This window comes from Ambystoma mexicanum, chromosome 5q (assembly GCF_040938575.1).
Source record: "Ambystoma mexicanum isolate Mex_15411 chromosome 5q, UKY_AmexF1_1, whole genome shotgun sequence".
NCBI classification, from domain to species: domain Eukaryota; kingdom Metazoa; phylum Chordata; class Amphibia; order Caudata; family Ambystomatidae; genus Ambystoma; species Ambystoma mexicanum.
In genome coordinates, this window is record NC_090933.1 from 907,324,323 (window position 1) to 907,345,669 (window position 21,347).

The 21,347-nt window shown below is 46.6% G+C and overlaps 1 protein-coding gene across 1 annotated transcript in view; it reads left to right on the top strand.

Moving 5' to 3' along the window:
* Positions 1-21,347, top strand: part of POP1 (POP1 homolog, ribonuclease P/MRP subunit) — a 1,381,968-nt gene that overhangs the window by 420,470 nt on the left and 940,151 nt on the right. The window contains exon 6 of the mRNA XM_069621412.1: positions 14,889-14,976. Coding sequence (XP_069477513.1) covers positions 14,889-14,976 — 88 coding nt within the window. The remainder of the gene's footprint in view (positions 1-14,888; positions 14,977-21,347) is intronic.

The window sequence follows — 21,347 nt, forward strand, 5'->3', positions numbered from 1 at the left end:
AGAAACCATACCAGCCATTGTAGGAAGTGGCAAGTCCTTATACAGTTTAACATTGATATAACCAACCATCCATCTGTTTCTTGAGACCAGGCAGGATATCCCATATCCCTACTTATGGATTGTCCCCTAAGGGGGGGGGGGGTGTGTGTTTGTGTGTGTGTGTGTGTAGGGTGGCCCCTTCCAGCGAGATCCCACTTAGCCTGTCCCCCCCCCAGGAGCTGTTGAGCTTAGCAGGCTCCCTCCCCCACCCCAAAGGGGGTGACTCCCCCTTGGGGAGAGGGGCGAATTCCCTGGATTCGTCTCACTACATTATAGAGTAATTAGCCAGACAAAATGGAGATATATGCCATAGGACATGTCCTGGAATTTGGAACATTACATGTAGTCAAAATGTTAAAATACATTCTCCTTAACACATTTAGTAAGCACAGGCCATTCATGTTGTCAATGTGTGAGCAGCTTTGGACAGTGTTGTAGCTGTGCACCCTTGCAGTCGAGATATGCATGGTGTTAAAATCACTGCCCCAGATCATTGCTATAACCAGTAAAGAAGCATAGATAGTAAGAATGTGCGAATAAGTAGATTTTGTGAATGCTCTACCCATAGGAGTTCACAATTACAACCTCCTGACGTTTAAGAATCACGCCCTACACAACATTGCCCTGCTGGTTTATATCATCTTTCACACATCAAAAGCCTAGTCGGTTATGGATGAGTAATCGCCCCTCTGGAATGTTATTTTGTGTGTGAAGAATCCTAGGTATTGTTACATCTTCCATGGGAAAGGCACTTATCCATGAGGCCAGGAAGGTGAGGCTGCTACTGTTAAGGGAGTTTTCCTAAAGTCTTACTTGGAGGTAAGACTTTAGTAACTTACCCCAGTGGTTTGTAGATCCCCAACTCTTAGTATCAGTCTGTACTAACTCAGGACCTTGGTAGAGTGGCAGAGCAGTATGGCTTCTCTTAATAGGGAGATGTGAGCTGTAGGTAAGTACGCTGAACCCAGTAAGTATAGCATATCAAAGAAACACTTACACATACATTTACACATAAATGTATATTAAAACATATATTTATTATATTTACAGAAGAGTCACTGCTAAATACTGGGCACAATAAACCTTTGTACATAGGCTTTTCAATACGTTCAAATAGTAAATTCTTAGTTGGTCGTTGCTGAACGCATACAATTGTTATAAGAGTTTGACAATTCTATCGGTAATGCTGTGCACCCACAAAATAATACAGTAATTATAATTAGTCTGCATACACATATAAGATGGTGATTTTTGGGAAGGAAAACTATTGGTTAGTGTTATCCTAGTCGAGCTTCAGGTTCTAGAGGCGGTTTCGCAACACAGCGTGTCTTGTAAAGTCACAAACGCAACCATAGCTAAAAGCCAGTTCGTATTGGTTTAAAGTCTTGCAAAGCAGAAGAAATCAAACGTTCCTGTGGATACTTTCTAGTCGCTAGGAAGGAAGATGCAAGAAGGTTTAACTGATATTGGAGACCCTGTTAAAGCACTCACTAAAGGGATACAAGCAGCCGCTTGTGTCAGAGGTAGGAGGTGGTTGCCATGGACACCTCTTTGGGCACTCCAAGGCTTTGGAGCTATTTTCTCAAATCTAGTAAGCATTACCCTTTTCCGCACAGTACCTTTTGGTTGGAAGAAAATGTTTGTGCTGGATGCTCCACAATGTTGCAGCTCTGGACCCGACCTATGGATTTTTGGTCTGATTACTGAAGGCAGAACAATGGATGGTATCTCTCAGCAGCAGTCTCGAGAGAAGACATAGGGCACGACTTTCAGCAACTTCTTGGTTCACGCTGTGGTTTTGGTGACTTTTCTGCAGCACCAACAAAGGATGCGAGTCACCCGGTCAATCTCCTTTGCTTCCTACAGTCCCACACTCTGATGAGGGGTCTGGGCAAGTTGGATCAGATCTCTGAAGTGCCCTTGAGGGCTCAGCAAAGATTGGAACGGATTCAGCCTTTCCACGACGATGCACTCAAAATGGGTAGCTGGTCTCCTGGTATTGGGTTACGCAGCTCTGGAAACTCACAAGAACTCTGGAGATGGCGCAAACCAGAGTTTATATTGGGACTGGTTGTTCCCACCAGCCAAAGGGATGTAGTCCTCTTCGGTACTCTTCTGTCGCACAGAAAACGGTCAGGACAGCACTGGTTGCTTCATGGTGTTGCAAAGGCTCTACAGGCGCCTCTGGTAGTTTTCGGTTACTTCAGATTCCAGTGGTCGACATGCATTTGACTCCACGAGCCTCATCTTTTTATACAGTTCCGGCACACACTCCTCTGCAATCTCTCTCAGCAATTTATAGAAAGGGGTGTTTGGCTGTCCAATCAGGACAGCCTGACCTGACCCCCAGTGGGATCTGGTTCTATTCAGGAATTCTGGCAGAAAGACAGGGCGGTGGAAAATTCCTCCCCCACTTCCTGCCTGCACAGACACCCTGGAGCCTAGGCGGGGACACCCGAGGGTTATCGCCAAAGGCAAAACACACGCACTGACAACCCCCTCCCAGAATGGTAGAAGGGCTAACAAAGAACAACCACGCTAGTAATGGCGGAAAAAGAAGGGAGGCCCCAAGTTGGTACTTGGGTGCCCCTATTGTACACTCTTGATGCTATGAACACACCATGCGGTATATAAATGACACAATAGTTAGTAAAACACGTCCACTGCCACCATCCATACCTAGGAGATTGTCTATGTGACTAAAAAGTCACAGACGTGGAGAGAAGGGGGATCCTAGGAATCCCTTTGGCAATCCACATAAGGTGTTGTGTGCCAATCTCTCGGACTATAACGTTTTAGGAGAGATACCAAGTATAGTAACTGTAGTTACTTCAGGATGAGAAAACTAATCTCAAAGGAGGACCCTAACGGTCCCCAGCAACACTGCCCATAAGGAGCTGTGTGCTGCAATAGTACAATGCAGATGCTTTTTAAGAGCTATGAAACAAAAATAGATTCCATAGTATAGATACAATACAAAGAATAGAGTTCCAAAAGACAGAGCCCACAGGAACACATGAGTGGAAAAAGGCTCCACTCATTCAGGATTCAGGAAAAGGGTCCAGAAGTCCAGCAAAATGTGCTGGGGTCTCACTACGAGAGGGGATTAAGCATAAAAATAGTAAAGCTCCCTTACCATTATCACCTGGGGTGGATCCCATGGGAGGGGACATCCTTCATGGGATTGTTGACAATGGCCCTGGCAGAACTCAGTAACTCAGGATTCATCCAACCCTTTGGTGTCCCCAGCTTCCTTAACACAAGTACTTACCAGGTTTGTCAAAGTAGACACTAGGTAACGAAGGGACAAGAATCTTGCCACGTCAAAGGAACAGGGTCACGGGCAAAGCCCACGAGTGGAATACATCAGGGTCAAGGGCCCATCTGAATACAGAAAGAGTTATAATCGGCAAGCTGAAGCACAAAATACTAGGGTCTCTGAAGTTGAAGGTTGTGGAAATCTCGTCTGCCAGGTGAGTAAACCAGACTTGATAAAACTGTTGGAAAAGTGTACAGTAAGGTCTGGCAGGTTAGTGAAACCAGACCTGACAGACTGGGAAAGAACATTGTTTTTGTGCTACGAACTCGGGGAGAGGAATTCCCCAGAGTATTTGGTAAAGAACATTATTGTGAAAACAAGTGGAGCCAGAAACCCAGGTAGAGGTTCCCTCCAGGAGAACGGGGACCTGGGTCATCTTTAAGTTGGATGAACAGTGAACATTGAACTGTATAGATTCTTTTGCTGAAAAACTGCACTTTGTTGTCAAAATCCAGAACGGGAGTGGTCTCCTTCTGGAAATAAGAAGACACCCATTTTCCTTTGGTTTAGATTGAAAGTGTAAGGGACCGGAATAGGTTTAAGCCACAGGAGGGTGTACATTTCTTCTTTGACTGACATCCTGACCGGGTCCATAGTATTCTTTTGTTGAGGCAGGGCAACCCCTCATAGTAGTTGGGGACAGTTATGCCTTTTCCCAACCCCTTTTCCTTTCTTTAAGACTAACACATTTTTAGAACCCAAAACAAACATGCCACCTGTGTCTCGTCTATCTCCTCCTGCACCCTTGCATGTGTTATCGACCATAGTTGTTCTTACAGCACCTAACCTTGTCCTAGAGGTGGCATGTTGACCCTGCCAGAGTGCAGAGTGTCGCTAGACTTGGTCTTTGGGCAAGAAAAGCAGATTGGAGGGATCAGAGGATAAGGAGAAGAGGGGTTGGGGAGGCTAGGTAGTGGAAGCAGCAGTTGAGTGTGGGAATAGGAGTATGTGTCAAATGTATTTGTACCCCAATAGCTGGGTAATTCATTGCCCGCTCACTCTACCTATTGCATTGGTTTTCTGCAATATGCCAGCAGCCTGCTTGCTTTAATGGGGATGCCAATGCTTCGCACATTGGCTAAGCATCTTGAGAGGCAAGATATTAGTCCTGGAAGTGGATGCAGTAACAGTTGAGTCACAGGTAAAAACATGCATGATCTAAACCCTGTTCATTTTCAAGCAAATAACTTCTGTTCAATAAAAGCCAAGTACATTTTTAGCTGTCAAACCCTGAACAACTCACCAACACACTCTCTGCATTCCCAACAAAAGCATTAAAACAACCAGATATTACATTTTGGCTCATTCGCCTAGGGACCCTTCTGACCAGTAGCAAGTGACGTCACATTTGAAAAATAATGTATAAGACATGCATAAAAACATGCCTGTACTAACGTCCTCATGCATACGTTAGTACAGGCATAAAGATCAAAAACTTGAAAAAGCTGCAATTGTCTGGCACATCAGCAATCATCTCGGTCACGACTTCGGGCCAGCGACTGCCGCACAATGTCTGGCACTGGAAGTTGGATTCTATAAAGGATGCTGCATTTTCAGGGCTAGTAAAGAAGTATGCCTTGATTGAGTTTGGCTGGAAAGAGCATCGCATATGGTGCATGCCTGGGTCGGAAGAGTTTTGATTACCTCAGATAGCCTTTGCTTAGCTTAGACTACTTTTGATAGATTCATATTGTTGATCACATTTTTCTCTTCCATACATCAACAAGAGGTAGCAGTCTCTGTAGTTTAGCACATAAGGCAGGCTGTGGAGCTTCAATAGACTTAACTGCCAGTGAGATGCACCATCTTGATTGTGACAGAATGGGAAAGCTTTAGATTACACATAACCATTCTATGTTCCTCCACAAAGAGCGCCATTTTGCTATTCTGCACATTCTCTGTCACCCGATGACACTATTTAATTTTTGCAGAGTACCTGCAATTTCGAATCCTCACATTTGGCCTTGACCAGCTTTGTCCTCGGTTAATCTTGTCATGATAGTTCAGAGTATCATTCTATGTGGTGCCGATTGTAAACAGTCTGTGATTCTCATGCTCTCGTTCTCTACTCTAGAACAAAAGGGAACCTATGCTTACCGTTGTACCGTCTGGTTTAGTGTTGAAGTAAACCATCCTGCATGTGTCGTAGGATATTTTGCATTTCAAAAAAGTGGTTAGGCACATTCTGGTTTCTACTATAGTACCATTAGATGGATGCTGCTGTACTTGGAAGCCATAGCTAAGGGTTTAGCAGCACCAAGCCAATTAAATGAAAGAAAGTGGTAACTTGGCCTCCTATCAATCGTTGCCTTCAAGGATAAAACTTATTTGGCCAGCGTACATGAAGAGTGGAATGCTGGCATAGCCTCAGGGTCCAACTGAATAATTCCTGCCCCACTGCTGCTCCCAGACAAGTGCTAGAACCACTGTCTTGGCAAATACAGACAAGGAACTCTGGGGACTGTTTCTCCTCCAGGTCCTCACTAGGTCAGCAGTGTTGCATGTCTGGCACTGATTGAGCCCCAAGGATCAGCCAGTTTTCTTGCAACCGATCAGCCAGACTGCCACCCGAAGCACAGCATGGGAGACTTCAACCTGCCAGAAAGTTCCTGGTCGCCCATTGTTGATATATAGATTTCTGGAATCTGGCCTGGTGGACAGATTAGAGAGGCCAACATAGTTATAGTGAACAGGGAACTCTGCAAGGTTAGCCACGACCCAATTGAGGTAAAGGTGGAGCTATTCCTAGTGTGAGCAGGATCCGGGGGTCCACAATGAGTCCACACAGTGAAGCGCACAATAATTCAATTTAGACAGAAATGTATACAAATATTTATTCTAGGCCTTAAACACACACACAAAAATTAAACAAGCAGGGATGGTATTGCTCAATAATAAACATATATTCATTCCAGGTGCAAACATGGAACAGCAACCTTTCGGTGAGGCAGTCCACTGGGTGGTCCAGGGACACTTCTGGAGTCTCAGGGCGGCTAGGTCCTAGACTGCGTCAAGACTGGTGGTCCCACCAGTCCAAGGGTTGAAGAACCGCACAGGCCCTTCTCAGATGTAGTTCAACATTACTTCACGGGCCAGATGCAGGAAGGGATGTCAGGCCTCTTCAGGAGTCTTCTTCGGATCTTCAGTCGGCTGTTCTTCTACGAGGGATTCTTGGCTCAAAAGCTGATTTCAAGAAATGGCTGTTAAGATGAAGTTCTAGAATCTGGCTTTGTGGACAGATTGGAGGAGGCTACCCTAGTTAGTGTACTGAGGAAATCTGAGAGGTTAGCCAAATCCCATTCAAGGTAGCAATGAAGAGCAGTCAAGGCTCTTCTCGGGAGAGTGTGAGCGGGGTCAGCAGTCAACAAGGAGTCTTCCCAGTGAAGCACCCAATGATTCAACTTCTATAGGAATGTATAAAAATACAGACTTTATTCTAAAAGTGCAGTACTTATTCCTAAAAATGAAACCAGCAGGTGATCTCGCACAACACTCGAACATTACTGATGCTTGTGAATCTGTTCGGAATCGCATGCTGTGCATATAGTCCGACACGATCTAGTGGTAATTGCAGAGTATTGCATCCTTTTTTTTGAAGATTGAAAATTGACGTAGACCTGGGCACATCTGTAACCCTATCCCTACTGAGTTGTGTAGTGTACCTATGAGCCGTTACGCATCGGTGTCCCAAGGTTGTTTGTTTCCACCATGTTTTTTTAAAAAAAAATGTAGGTTTGGATCAAATCTGACCTTTACAAAACATCAACATATTTACAGCTTTAAAATGATTAATTTTCTATAACACAGTTTCATTTAGACAGATAAGCAATAAAACCAAATTAAGAACAGTATAAAAATAAGAAACAGTGAATAGGAAATAATGAAAGAGGACAACAGGAAGACAGGGGATCGAGTATAGACAAGATATAACTAACCGGCCATTCATGTCCTGATATCTGCCGATACATATCTTTGCCATTCACGATCTATAAAGACAATCCTGCCCCTTTATTAACCCAAATTGATTTACTACAAAATCACCGACCCCCAATGTTCCTTTACTTCAACCTTCAGTTTGAGCCTGTATTATGTCTGTCTCTTGCTGCAGCCGTCCAATTTTTGCTAGAACTTGATTAACTGCTATAGTTATGGCAGTATTGTGTCCTGAAATCATTAAGTTCCAGAAGATTTTCTGACGTCAGCCATTCTATTTTGTCCACAAATTTGTAGAAATGGTTAGCTCTTACATCTCATGTTCCTTTGCACTCTCGAAACAGATGGTATAGGCTTTGCTTAGATGGATCTAAACAGCCATTGCATAAAGAAATGGCTTTAGAGTGTTGACCTCGAATATTTAAGATTTCTCCTGTATGAATTAGATTTAGACAAGCCCTCGGGAATCTGTTTCTTGAGTCAGCACTTGGGTGTTTTTGTAGATATTTCGGCAGTTGCCCCAGTTTTTTGTCCACTATGAGGAAACTATTTTTGGGTTTTATTTGCCTCATTTTAGTTCCTGTTCTAATTCCAGTCCAGTATTTGTTTCTTTTTTAACTTTCAAAGGATTAGCCATCAGGACTTCTGTTGAAGTATCCGCTGCCACCAGCATTTTACAAACTTTTACTTCTAGTTTTTTTTTAGTGAGTTCGACTTCCTCGCTTGCATCTGCAATTTTATATCCTTGTATATAGCGAGTTATCTTGTGGGTCTTTTATCAGCCTATAGAGTGATAGTAATGTCCAATTTACTTGATGTTCCAGGAATTTCAACCCAAGTTCAAACCTCAGGGCCGACATAGGTAGGCAGTTTGGCAAGCCTAGTGATATTTTCCATACCTGACTTTCGATTTTTTGCCAGTCTATCTCCCAAAGGATTGGATTGGCTTCCAAACATATAATAACACAGGAGTTATTTTTGCGATGTAGAACTTTATCAGTGGTATGAATTTACAAAGCTCCCCAAAAACTTTTTTCATCTGTGGTATTGCTCTTTCCATTTTGTTCTTATTTCGGCTTCAATTTTATAAATTGAGGGAGAGGCGTAAATCACGTACCCCAGATGCACTAGTTCTTCCGTTCTCTGGATCTCCTCACCTTCAAAGAACCAGCTTGTATAGTTGATTCGTTTGTTGGTTGTTCCATTATCAAGATTTTTGATTTCTTAGCGTTTACCCGAAGGCCGTTCACTTTGATGTACTTGCTTAGGCCATTCAAAAGATGTTGTAATCCTACTGCTGTTATATCGATCAGGACTATATCATCCCCGTATGCGAGCCACTAAACCTTGGTTGCATATAGGTTCGGGCTTTCCATTGCCCATGATTCCAAAAAAGGCCCTAGATTGGATCGATACTGGTTGAAGAAGAATGGTGCTCCCTAGCAACCTTGTCTCACTCCTTGCTCAGACCTTATGGAGCTACTTAGGTGCCCGGCCTCATCCAGGCTTACCATCAGTGTTGTGTCCTTATGTAGTTCTGAAAGAATGGCCAGCAAGCCCTTCGGTGCTCCCCAGTTTCTCAGCTTCTCCCATAAGCGATCTCTGCTCACTAAGTCGAAGGCCCTGGAGAAGTCTATCCATGCTACATATATTGGACCTTCTCCCGAAGCCTTGGAATATTCTGACGGCAGGGACAGTGTTAGCCCATTTAGTGTGGTGGACATTCCCTTTCTGAATCCAGTTTTGAAATTTAGAAGCTGTTTTTGCATGCTTAGCCCAATCCTCTAACTCTGTCATGATCAATCTCATAAATATTTTACTTTTGATGTCGAGGAGGGCAATTGGGCAGTAATTTTCTGGCAGTGACCGATCTCCCCCTTTAAAGAATGGTATGATCACTGCTTGTTTCCAGGACGGGGGGAACATGCGATTTTTATTTTTTTTTGTATTTCCATATATAGGATGAATAGGAGATTAGCCCAGGTTTTAACGTTGTTTTTTAATACCTGGTAAGTTAACCCATTTGGTCCTGATGCTTTTGTTGATGAAGCTTTTAAAATTAGATCCTTTATTAGTTGTACATCAAACTTGAGCTCCCGTTTTCTAGCATTATGGCCCAGTCACCGCCTATGGCGGTCCCTCAACCGGTGCCCTGCCTCCCCTTACCCCCCCCCCCCCCCGGTCTGCCGCCTGCAGACAATACGGATCCAATCCATAGGACACCGCGGACCAGGCCGACGTCGAGGAGCAAGACACACTGTACTCAGCAAAGGCCTTTCATGACACTCACTGGCTTGGTGGAATACCTGGGCATTCCGCAGCCTCAGAAGGTGCAACCTGAAGCGGGGGTCCTGACGGAAATCTTGACCATCCGTGCACCCACCAGATCGGGCATTCGGCTTCAAAAGGATGTGGAGGCACTGGCAAAAAAGGGTTGGTCCAAACCACATTCCACACAACCCACCAACAAGCGGCTGAAGTTAAGTATAGACCAGCAGATAGCGATTCTCAAATTCTTTTGTTGCAGCCGCATTCATCTGTGATCGCGTCCATGTACGCAAAGCCTCAGGCATCCACCAGCACTTCGGCTCTTTTAGGCAAGGAGGAAAAGTAAGTACAGGCATATGGACAAAAGATTTACTCCAATGCCACTCTTCACTTGCAGCAAGCCAACGCAGATGTGATGTTAGCCGCTGCAAATCAGAGGCTCTGGAGGGAGGTGGCTGAATTCCTCCCAGACTTGCCAACTCACAGGCAGGCTTGTTTCAAGGCAAGAATAGCCAAGGCCAAATTGGTGGCGCAGAACCTTATGGAGTCCTCAGTTGCGCATATAGATGCAGCTGGTAAGGCCATCTGTGTGGCTAGACATGAGGCGTATGGCGTGGCTTAAAGCGACCAGGTTCAATCCAGACATACAAGACCGCATCCTCGACCTTCCATTTGAAGGAGGAGACCTGTTCCAGACCGAAGAAGAGCTGGATGAGAAAAAGAACAGCTTCCCAGACACACAAATCTCTGGCTATTCTTACAAAGCCAGCACCCAAGAGCTTTGGTCTGGTTCAGCCACGAGCTGACAGAGGTCGTACCTTTTGGCAGGTTTATGGGTTTCCATAACCACGGATCTAGGCAGCCAGAAAGATCCCCCAGCCAACTCCGGTGAAAACAGCACAAGACCGCACACACTGGCTTCTTCCAGTCCACCTCAGAGGGAGGGAGGGAAGGAAGGAATGATGGGGATCATCAGGATCTACAGTTCTCCGGTGGGAGCAGGCTGGCTCTCCACTCTCAGTCCTGGCTGGCTCTGTTTGCGGACCCTTGGATATACTATCTGGTGTCTCAGGGCTTCTGTCTTCCTATACCTAAAGTTCCTCCCTCCCCCCTTTCCCTGAGATTGGGACATCATCTCTCCTTGCGGAGGTCTGTTCTCTTGTCGAGAGCAAGGCAATAGAGGAAGTGCACCCCCCCAGAGAAATTTGGGGTTCTACTCTTGTATCATCACATTACAAAAAAAGCACAAGGCAGGCCTGTAAGTAGTCCTAGATCTGGCCTTTTTAAACCTTTACTTACTCCTTAAAAGTTCACCAGCACTGATAGCGGAGTCACTGTGGGGGAGACTGGACATGCTGCCTGGATCTGAAGGATCCATACCTACCCGTCCCAATTTGGCAGCCCTATAGTTACTGGGCTCGCGCTTCCAATATAGGGTGGTTCCATTTGACCGCAATTCAGCCCCGCGGGTGTTTACGATGCTCATGAATGCGAAGGCTGCACTACTCCAATCAGAGGGCCACCATTTTCATCCATACCCTTGCATGACCTCGCCAGAGGAATTTGAGAATACAGTGTGACCTCGCCAGAGGAATTCGAGAATAAGGCGGGCAGGCTAATGCATACTCTACAAACTGGGGTTCTCCATCAACCTTGAAGTCGCAGCTCTGGCCTACAGTCATTGACCTTCTTGGGTCTCATCTGGGATACAAAGGAGAAGATCGTTCCCACCGCGGACAAGGTCATGGCGATCAAAAGGGCTACGGCCCATTTCCTCAGCAGGTAGGTGACCTCTGCATGGTGGTACCAGCACCTGCTAGGGATTATAGAGCCTGCCTCCTGTCAGTGCCTCGTGCCAGATTCAAAATGAGGAGGCTGCAGCTCAATTTTTCAGCTTCTTGGGGCCAAGCAGCTGGTTCTCGAGCAGCATTAATCACCATACCAAGTTATCTTTACCAGGACCTCTTATGATGGAGGATGGATACAAATATCGGGGCGATCAGACCCTTCAGGCAGCCCCGATCCTGCATACACTGACGGATTCCTCCTTCGAGGGATGGGGAGCCACACTGGGCAACCTCTGTTGCAGAGCCTATGGTCGAGAGAGGACTTGGAAAGCACATCAATTGGCTCAAAATGATGGCCATCTGGCTAGCATTGAAAGCTTTCCTCCCGGTTATCAACAGCCCAGTCTGTATTTAAACGGTCAGCTCTACCTGCATGTACTCCCTCAGCAAACAGTGGGGCACCAGATCACCCCCTCTTGGCAGGCTAACCATCCATATATGGGCTTTAGCGAACAGCATTTGGCTCTCGGCGATCCATCTGCCGGGCGAGTCCGACTTAGTTGTCGACCCTCAGTCTGCTGAGCCCATATGCCTCTAAGAGTGGCAGTTGAACGAGAGGGTCCTGAAGGAGATTTTCAACAAGTGGGGTCCTCCACAGATGGACCTATTTGCCACCGTACTCAACAGGAGGTGTCAACAGTTTGCGTCCTCGATGGGACGGGGCAGGGGTTCACTAGGGATGTCTTGCAACATCAGTGGGGTGGCATCTGGGCATACACATTCCCACCTGTTAATCTACAGGGTCATCTGCAAAGTCAAAGAGGCATGCCAACTACACCATCCCGATAGCGCCATGGTGGCTGGCCAGACCATGGTTGTCAGAGCTACTGAGACTCTGGAATCAACAATCAGTTCTCCTAGTGACGACGGATCCACTGTTATACCAGCAAGGGGGAGCAGGAGTGCACCCCTCCCCGGAGAAATTAGCCCTAGCAGCCTGGTTCCTGAGCACATAACCTTACAGCACCTCCATTTGTCACAGGACAACTTGAAGATCATCCAAGGGGCAAGAAGCGCTTCCACTAGAAGTCAATACAGAAGCAAATGGACCAGGTTCTGCCACTGGGCCACGGAGAAGAGCTTGCCCCCCCCCCCCCCCAGGGTGCACCCTGGATCACGTACTGTCCTCTGCACATCTGGCACAGTCGGGGTTGCAGGTGAACACATGTCACACCTACCTGGTGGCCATAGGTGCATACAAAGATTCTGGCGATTACATTTTCTCTACTTCCAACCCAGTGGCCAAAAGACATCTGGCAGGGCACCTGTCAAGCGCCTGCACCCGATCTGGGATCTCAACTTGGTTTTTGGCACCCAAAAACCATTAGAGCCCATGACATCTATAGACATCATATTGGTCACTATTAAAACAGCACTCCTGGTAGGTCTTACCTCGGCACGCAGAGCAGTGAAATTCAGGGCCTCATGGCATCAAAGCCATATACGGTTTTCCATAGGGACAAGGTAGTGCTCTTGACACACCCCTCATTTTTCCCAAAGGTGGTGTCGTCTTTTCACCTCAATGTAGAAATACTTCTGCCGACTTTCTTCCCAAACGCGAAAGATGAAGCAGAGAATGTGTTACATTGTCTAGACGTCAGAGCGCTGAGATTCTACCTTGACAGGACTAGGAGCCTCCGCAAATCGGATGCCCTCTTATTACTTTTGGCAGATCAAACCCAGGGTGTCCAGTCTCTAAGACCTCTATAGCTAGGTGGATGGTTATGGCATCCAGGAAGCCTACAAAGGGCAATGCATGAAGCTACCAGCAAACATGCACGCTCATGTGGTCACAGCCAAGGCCACCGCACTGGCCTCCCATAGACACGTGCCATGGCAGACAATCGGCAGGGCAGCCACTTGTGCTACCCCCCTCATCCTTCTGCAAGCATTATTTCTTGAACGCCAGTGCTAGCTCAGACGTGGCATTCAGCCAAGCGGTCCTGATGAACTTGTTTTCTTAGGAGTTGCATCGTGTCTCCTCCTCGGGTTTCAATCAGTGGTAATCGCCCATACAGTATGGAGGAAAGGGGACAGAACGTAGGCATAATTATCAGTTACTCACTGTAGTGACTAATGTACACCTAGTCCACAGTCTCCTTTCCTCCCGACCTCCCACCATCCTCCCCCTTACAAAAAGATGTAATTAGGCTGATATAATATAGCCAGAATCAAGGGGGTGTATGCTCCCGAGAATGCACCCCGTGCGCAACTAAATTTGAAGGGGAAAGGCATATTTTTCTGGTGAAAAAAGGTTCTGTTCCCGTCCCTAGCGAGGGACGCCCATACAGTATGGAGAAAAGGGGACTATGTACTGGGAGTAGGTTAGTCACTATGGTGAGTAACTTATACTTTTTTTTTTTTTTAACTAAACTTTGAAACAAGCTCTCTGATTCTAGGAATATTAAAGAGATAGTCCAGTAAAAAATGTATTTTAAAAAGAGATGGGCAACATTAAAAAAATAATACTAGCACTTTTTTTTTTTAAAACTTCCTATGTAGAATTTTGAGCTATTCAAGCTCAAAATTCTCAAAAGCAAGCACATGGGCGCATCCATTTTGTGTTTTGTTTTGCTTTTGCGGCACTAATGAAGGAAAAGCCAGCCAGCTGTAGTAAACAAAAGCTACCGCTGGGTGGCTTTTCCTTCATTGGTGCTGTACGCGGAGGACGGGGACCGGAGACCAGAGCAGGAAAGCTGCAGCTGAATCTCGGTAAATGCTGTTTTTTTTTTTTTTTTTAAAATAAGCACTAGCTGCGTTTTTTTTTCTAAGTTTTCCGGGCTGGAGGAGCCCGGAAAACTTAGAAATAAAACCGCAGCTTTAAAAACGTTGTATTTGTTTGCGGTCGCTTTTGAAGCGACCGCAAACATAAATACAACGTTGTGTTTGAAAACGCTGCGGTTTTTCTTTCCAAGTTTCTCAAGCTCCTCCGGCTCGAAACTCGGAAAGAAAAATCGCAGCGTTTTCAAAACACAACCGTGTTGTGTTTCTGCCTGCCTTGGCTTTCACTCCGGAGACCCAAAGTGAAAGCCAAGGCAGGCAGAAACACAACACGGTTCCAGCTCCCCTCAATTTCAAACCCTGCACTTAGACTTCTTATCTGAATTTGGACTCCTGTTCAACCTGCTAACCCACTCTTTGCAAAAGCATCCTGAAGTTTTCTGCAAGACATGTTTTGCATAATACAGCTTACTGGATGCAATTGCTTTATTATCTGTCTTTATTATCTGTCTGCCCCTCTGTTTTTAAAATGAAATCTGAATGATTATACAGCACACTGAAATGTTTGATTTTAGCGACATGTTTGTTTTTAGCTAGCAGTAAATTAGCCAGTCAGGTCAAATGTTCCAAGTAATGTCGTTGTGGTAATCTATTTGGTTGGTGATGGGGTCTGCTTGCTTTTGTTGTGATCTGTCCTTTTTAGGTTCTCCTAGATTACAATTGAGGTATGCAACTATTCTCAAGTTTTTCTTCTCTCTTAGGACATCTCGTACTACTGCTGCCTTGAGTTGTTTGGGAAGGAAGATGAACTCTTGAAGGCTCTTGCTCCATTATGCAATTCAGATGCAGGTAATAGTTTCAATAGCTTGTATTAACTCTAATCACTGGCATAGGAGTCAATATGTTGGGATTACATTGTCCACAAAAGGATTATTCTGGTTTCTTGTTGCAGCAATACCATGCATTTATTTGAAAGCCCTTATCTGCGGGTCTTGCCTGAGCCCCCTGTACCTTTCGCTTTTCTTGAACTGGTTCATAAATCCTTTTGCCTAGTGAGTCCTAATGCAAGGCCTCACTACGTACGCAACTGTGGACACCCCATACCCTCCGATGGTGACCCTAACTGGCAGATTAATGACCCAAAGATACTGAACTCATTCTATTTCACAAGGTTACACACTGTAAACTTGCTTAAGATGGTGATACATTTGTGCGCAGTAATATGAGAGCATATGTTCACTGATCTATTATGTGGGTGTTCCGTTATTAAATTTTATAAAGCATGATGCCTTTCCTTGAACTACTCTGCTCCCTGGCAGACAATTTAGTTTTGGCTCCTCCTTCACCTTTACCACTAAGTCAGGTGGGCTTGAAGGATAACCTATTGCCTAGTTGTGAATAAGTCCTTCTTGCCACCAAGCTGAGAAACATTCTCTTAAAACCCTGTTCTTTGGGTAACTCAAATTTGCAGTGTCATGACCCAACCCCCTCTATTTTCAACATTACATAGTTGGTTATGGCTTGACAATTAACTTATCTTGCCCATACCATGAGGCTCTGCCTTTTTTTTCTTTTGATCTTAGGGAGCAACTCCATAGATCTAAGAAACCTTGATGTAGAGGAGCACATTGTACAATTAAACAATGTTGTATGCAATTTAAATGTACAGGTTTAACTTTGTAGATCTTGTACTTTGTGAAACATTTGAATGATTTATTGGCGGATTCATTTAGCATTTAGAATCCCTGTAGGAGATAAGTAGAGATCGAGAGGAATGCTTTTATGTACATAGCATTAATATATTAGCCTACGATATTCCTGACCCAACTAAACCACCTGCTCTCCAGATGGGCTTACTTATGCACTCCAGACAAATGACCCTCCAACATTAAAATGCATTTACCAGGCCTTCTGGCCCCTTATTACCGCTTTGTCCAACACAATTAGGTCCATTGTGTCTTCTGATTAGTCCATTATCTAGGTCCATGTCTCTAAGGAAAGATTCTTGTTGCACTATTCCCTCCATAGATTCCTATGGGACCCCCAGTCTTTTTGCTTATTTTTGAACTCTGTCCTGATTTTTGGAGGTCACTAGAACCCTCTGCTTTGCTTTCCTTGCCTGTATTGATATTGTTGTTTTATTTTCTATCGCTCTCATACAAAAGTGTTTCAGAGCGTGACAAGGGAAGGGAACAGGGGAGAACAAAACCACAATCTTACTAGGCCCAGTGACCTTGAGAACGCACAAGTGCATGGGAGAGGGGGAGGGGAAAAGTGCATGGAATGTGGGAGAAGTGGAAAGTGCGAAGCAGAGGAGAAACAGATAATTATAAATAAATAATAAAGGCAACAAACAGTGGTGGTGCAGCCAGAAATTTGCAAGTGCTAGGTTTAAGGTAGCAGACAGGGTAGGTCTGATAAGTGCAGGAAGAAAAAAGGGCGGGGAGCTGTATGGGTACATATACAGACCCCAGTGCAAGGGGTGGCCCGAAGGCAGTGTGGGAGGGTGGCAGGGTGAGCAGGTACCTGGACCCGGAGGACAGAGGGTGGCCAGGTGCACGGTGCCAAAAGAGAACAGATCAGCAGGGGAGAGGGGGAGCGAAGGCAGAAGAAAAGAGGAAGGTCTTGAGGTGCTCCCGGAACCGGAGATGGTTCTCCTCATGTTTTAGAGTGGCAGGGAGGCTGTTCCAGAGGGAGGCCCCAGCCGAAGACAGAGATCTACCCCCAGCTCGTTTCTTTGAAAAACGACTGATCCTGAGGGAGTTGGAGGTAGAGGAGCGAAGAGCTCGAGAGGGGAGGTATTTGCAGAGGGATAGCTGAAGGTATTTTGGACCCAGCCCCCAGAAAGCCTTGTGGACAATGCAGAGGGTTTTGAATTTAATCCTTGCATCCACTGGGAGCCAATGGAGAGATTTCAGAGCTGGAGAGATACGATCCCAGGGCCTGAGGCCAAGGACAAGTCTCAGTCCTGTTCTGAATGAGTTGCAGAGGGCGGAGAGTAGAGACAGGTAGATTTAGAAAGAGGCTGTTATAATAGTCCAACCTAGGGAGAACCAGAGCCTGGGATACCATGAGCTTCTGGGGGAAGGAGAGGAAAGGCAGAGTACCTCTGAGGAGGTGCAGTAGGATGTTTGACTTTTTAGAGACCTCAGAGATGTGGGCGGAGCAGGAAAGGATGGAGTCAAAGATGACCCTGAGGTTCTTAGCCTTGCAGGTGGGGTAGGAGGAGGGCCAAGGGAAGCCGAGTGAGGGGAAAGGATGGTGACTGTGTGCCAATGAGGAGGATATCCGTCTTGCTGGCATTCAGAGAAAGATCATTGGCGGCACACCATTCTTGAATGGCAGTTAGGCAATCAGAGATGAGAGAGGGAGAGGAAGTGGCTGAGGGCAGCCTGAAAATGAGTTGTCAGCGTAGCACTGGAAATCTGAGCAGAAAATGGCAATGCAGTGGGCGAGAGTTGCCAGGTATTGGTTGAAAAGCTAGGGCGAGAGGTTAGACCCCTGGGGAACACCACAAGTAGAGTGGAAGATAGATGATAGGAAGGACCCAAGTTGGACCTGGGAGGGTCGATCAGAGAGGAAAGTGGTCAGCCAGGCCAGCACCTGATCAGTGATACCCAGGTTTTCAGAGACGGTTGAGCAGGATGGTATCGTTGACCGTGTCGAAGGCAGAAGAGAGATCGAGGAGGATGAGGACAGAGGGAATGTTAGAGACCAGGTTGGAGAGCAGATCTTCACTGATGTTGAGGATAGCAGTTTCCGTGCTTCTGGCAGCTCTGAAGTCAGACTGGTGGTCATGGAGACAGTCAACAGAATTGGAATGAAGGTTAAGCTGAGAGCTGGCCAACTTTTCCAGGAGTTTGCCCAGAAAGGGAGTAATGGAAATTGGGCGATAGTTAGCTGGACAAGAAGGATCAGCTGTGGGTTTCTTGAGAAGAGGATGCCCAAGGGAGTGCTTCAGAGGGGAGGGGAAGAATCCTGAGGCAAAGGAGTGGATGCAAAAATTGGCAAGGGCCGGAGCGAGTGTGTCGATGTGGTCCTTGATGGTTTTAGAGGAACAGGGATGAACCTGTTTTGACAAGGCTTTCATAGATCAGACTTGTCTAGCAACCTCATCAGGGGAGAAAAGGGAAAAGGAGTTTTTGTCTCTTTTGGAATTCTTGCATTTTTACAATCGCACACATCACATTAGTGAAGTGCATTTAGAATACTTTGTATCCTTTTAACTTTTTAGCAATGGCATTTTGGTAACTTTGACTGGTGGCAGCTAATACATATTTATTACTTTTGTGATATTTTTCTTGTTGTAATGCTCACCTTGTATCCACAGTGACGCCTCTCGACAGGTCTGGGACGCTTCTGGGAACACTGCACCTTCCCCGGGGTTCGGTCTGCCAGGAATCGTTTCTAGAAGACAGGAGGTGGATTTTAGCGACTACTCCTTCCCTTGAGACCCACCTCCCTGTCTTCCCCTTGTGGTTTCCCCTTGGGACTTCTCTCACCTTGATTTTTGGAATGTTGCACTCTGTCTTGACGTGCTGGGCAGGGGCGCGTTGTTGTTGGCACTGATCCGCTGAGTTACTTCACTGGCATGGGCCTGGAGTCCAGACCGACTGTGACTCCACTTTTCAGGTAAGGCTTTCGTATTTAAGAATGTCTGCATTGATAGATGCTCCAATAACCTTCTTCTCTTGTCTTGCAGGAGCTGATGGAACGAGCCGAGACTGAAGGCAGAGTTCGAGATGGTAAGGATGCGCAGGATGCAGCGCTGAAAGCGTCTTTGCAAGTTGGCTGATCTGTGCTGTTCTTTGCAGGTTGCAGGAGGAATCCTGGAAGAAGTGATCGATCGGGACCAAACGCCAATGGAAGATGTTCTGAATGGCGGAGGCCTTCCAGGAAAGTTGAGTAAGTAAGCTTACTTGATGTCTTATTCTCGCCTCTATTTTCCGAAGATGTTGCAGGAGGACGATGAAGATGTCAACGAAGACTGACTGGATGGAGGAACTGGAGCTGGACATGGAAGGGTGGCTGTGGTTCTTTGTCTTGTCTCGCCCGTGCAGGCTAGGATGCTGAGCAGGACCCGGTGAACGTCACGCTGCAAGAGCAGAATAACGCGAAGCGCGTGCCTCGGGTCTGGCCTGGTTTAAATACCCAGCAGGTATCCCAGGTGCCTTTGGGGAGGGCCCCGCCCTGGATGCTAGACTGCTTGTTGCAGTTCCCGTTGATCCTTGTGGGGGCAGCCATGTTCGCCCATTGCCCATTGAAACCTACACCTGCCAAGTGAGCCTGATGCCAACGGCGCCAGGATTGAGTCTAAGGCACCTGAGACAGGCTGAATTGGGCCCTTCTGGCCTTCTTAAAATACTGTGGTCAGGGCCACGGAGCCAGAGTCCCATGGCCTGGGGTTAAGGTCGTGACACTTGTGCACTTTTACATTTACCGCGAGTGGCTACTAAAGGTGGGTAGCACCCTAAAATGGCTGTCCAACAACATTTTTTGTTTGTTCTTTGGCCATGTTGTCCTTTAGCCTTCTTCCTGCCTTCTCGGGTCAGGAAATGCATTTATGGTAACCCCTTTCGTAAGAAAGTGGGCGTGGGCCACAGGGGCTGGCTGGGATTGTCTGGTCTCAGTCCACATCCTGTGGCACCTGAAACTCTGTTGCTGGACAGATGTGATGACTGGTGGCTGGCCAGGATTGGACAACCCTGTGTCACGACCCTCGCCCAAAACCCCCTCTGGCAAACCCATTGGCCAGGTGGAGTCAGGAGTCGGGCCTCTAGAGCCTGGCATCCTCTTCAAAAGCCCTCATGGGGCCAGTCCTGGCGCCCATGGCGCCAGGCTCATACACCATGAAAAACAATGTGCTTGGGAACTACTTTATTGTATTGTCAGCCAACATGGAGGCATCCACATAGCTTGGTTCCTTAAGAACCAAGCTATGCGGTCTAGTGTTTTGGGTGTGGTAGCTAGGGACTACTTTACCTGGACTATTTGGTTGGGGCTCTTAAAACCACACCCGAGCAAGACAACTCGCTTCGCGTTACTTTGCAGCTTGCAACGTGACACTCACCGTGTCCAGCTATTCCATCGAACCTCAGAGAAGCAGAACCTGCAAGGAGACAAAAGGAACATCATTAGCAGCAGCTTCTTACCTGCAGTCTTCATCTTTAAACACTCGCAGCTACTGAGAACAGCTTCCTCGAATCTGCATGCCTCCCGGACAGAACGACCTGAAAGAGGAAGATAGAGGCAACATTAAAGAAAGCAGTAGAGACATTTACAAATTACGAACTGCTCAAAAGGAAGGTTTACCTGGCTGGTCGCCTCTCGGCTGGCACCACTCCGGACATTCCACTCGCGCTGAAGAACACAGCGACCTACAAGGAAGGAAAACAAAGGTTAGCAAAAGCAAGACTTTGCAGTGCTGCGCATAGCGCTTACTTACCGCATCATAGCGCTCTTAATGCACCATCATTTACCAGCAGGGCTCAACCAAGCCAGTTCGCCGCGCTGAAACTCCGCATACCTAAGGGAGAAAAAAGAGACATTTTAAACAAAGAAAGGCATGCAGGATAGCAACAAAACTAAAGAACAGCAAGAAGACCTACCTGAACAATATCAAACGGGCCGGCGTCAGTGAAGTAACTGGGCCGCACTCGCCCATGAAAGACAACACGCCCCTGCAAAGAAGGCAGGACGGAGAGCACGCCTAATTCTACCACAAGGTGAGGAGAGGGCGCCAGAGGGACTGAAATCATACGGGGGTGGAGGGAGGATACTTACCCCAGTCGGTCAGTCTTGAACACAGTCCTCCTGTAATTTCAGGCAGAACCTTCCCCGCAGACCACATCAGGGCAAAGCTGAGAAACATACCAGCGAGTAACCCGGCTGGGTGTTGTCCCTGTGGATACCAGGTGAGCGTAACAGAACGCGAAGCGTACCATAACAAATCCACCTGGGCGTCATGGAGACATCAGAAATGGACCAATTGGCCCAATTACCAGGAGAGCTTCATGTTGACGATCATTCTGCTCGACAAGAGAATAATGCCCTCCTGAGAGACCTAATGGTGACCTAAGAACGCACTGAAGAGATTAGCAGGCAAGACTTGCAATCACAGGCAGGACAGACGCCTCTACCTGGAAGCAGTCCAATGATGCAAAACCCTGCCATGCCACCCACTCCGGTACAGATCCCGTTACCTGGAACAGTGCCCCTGG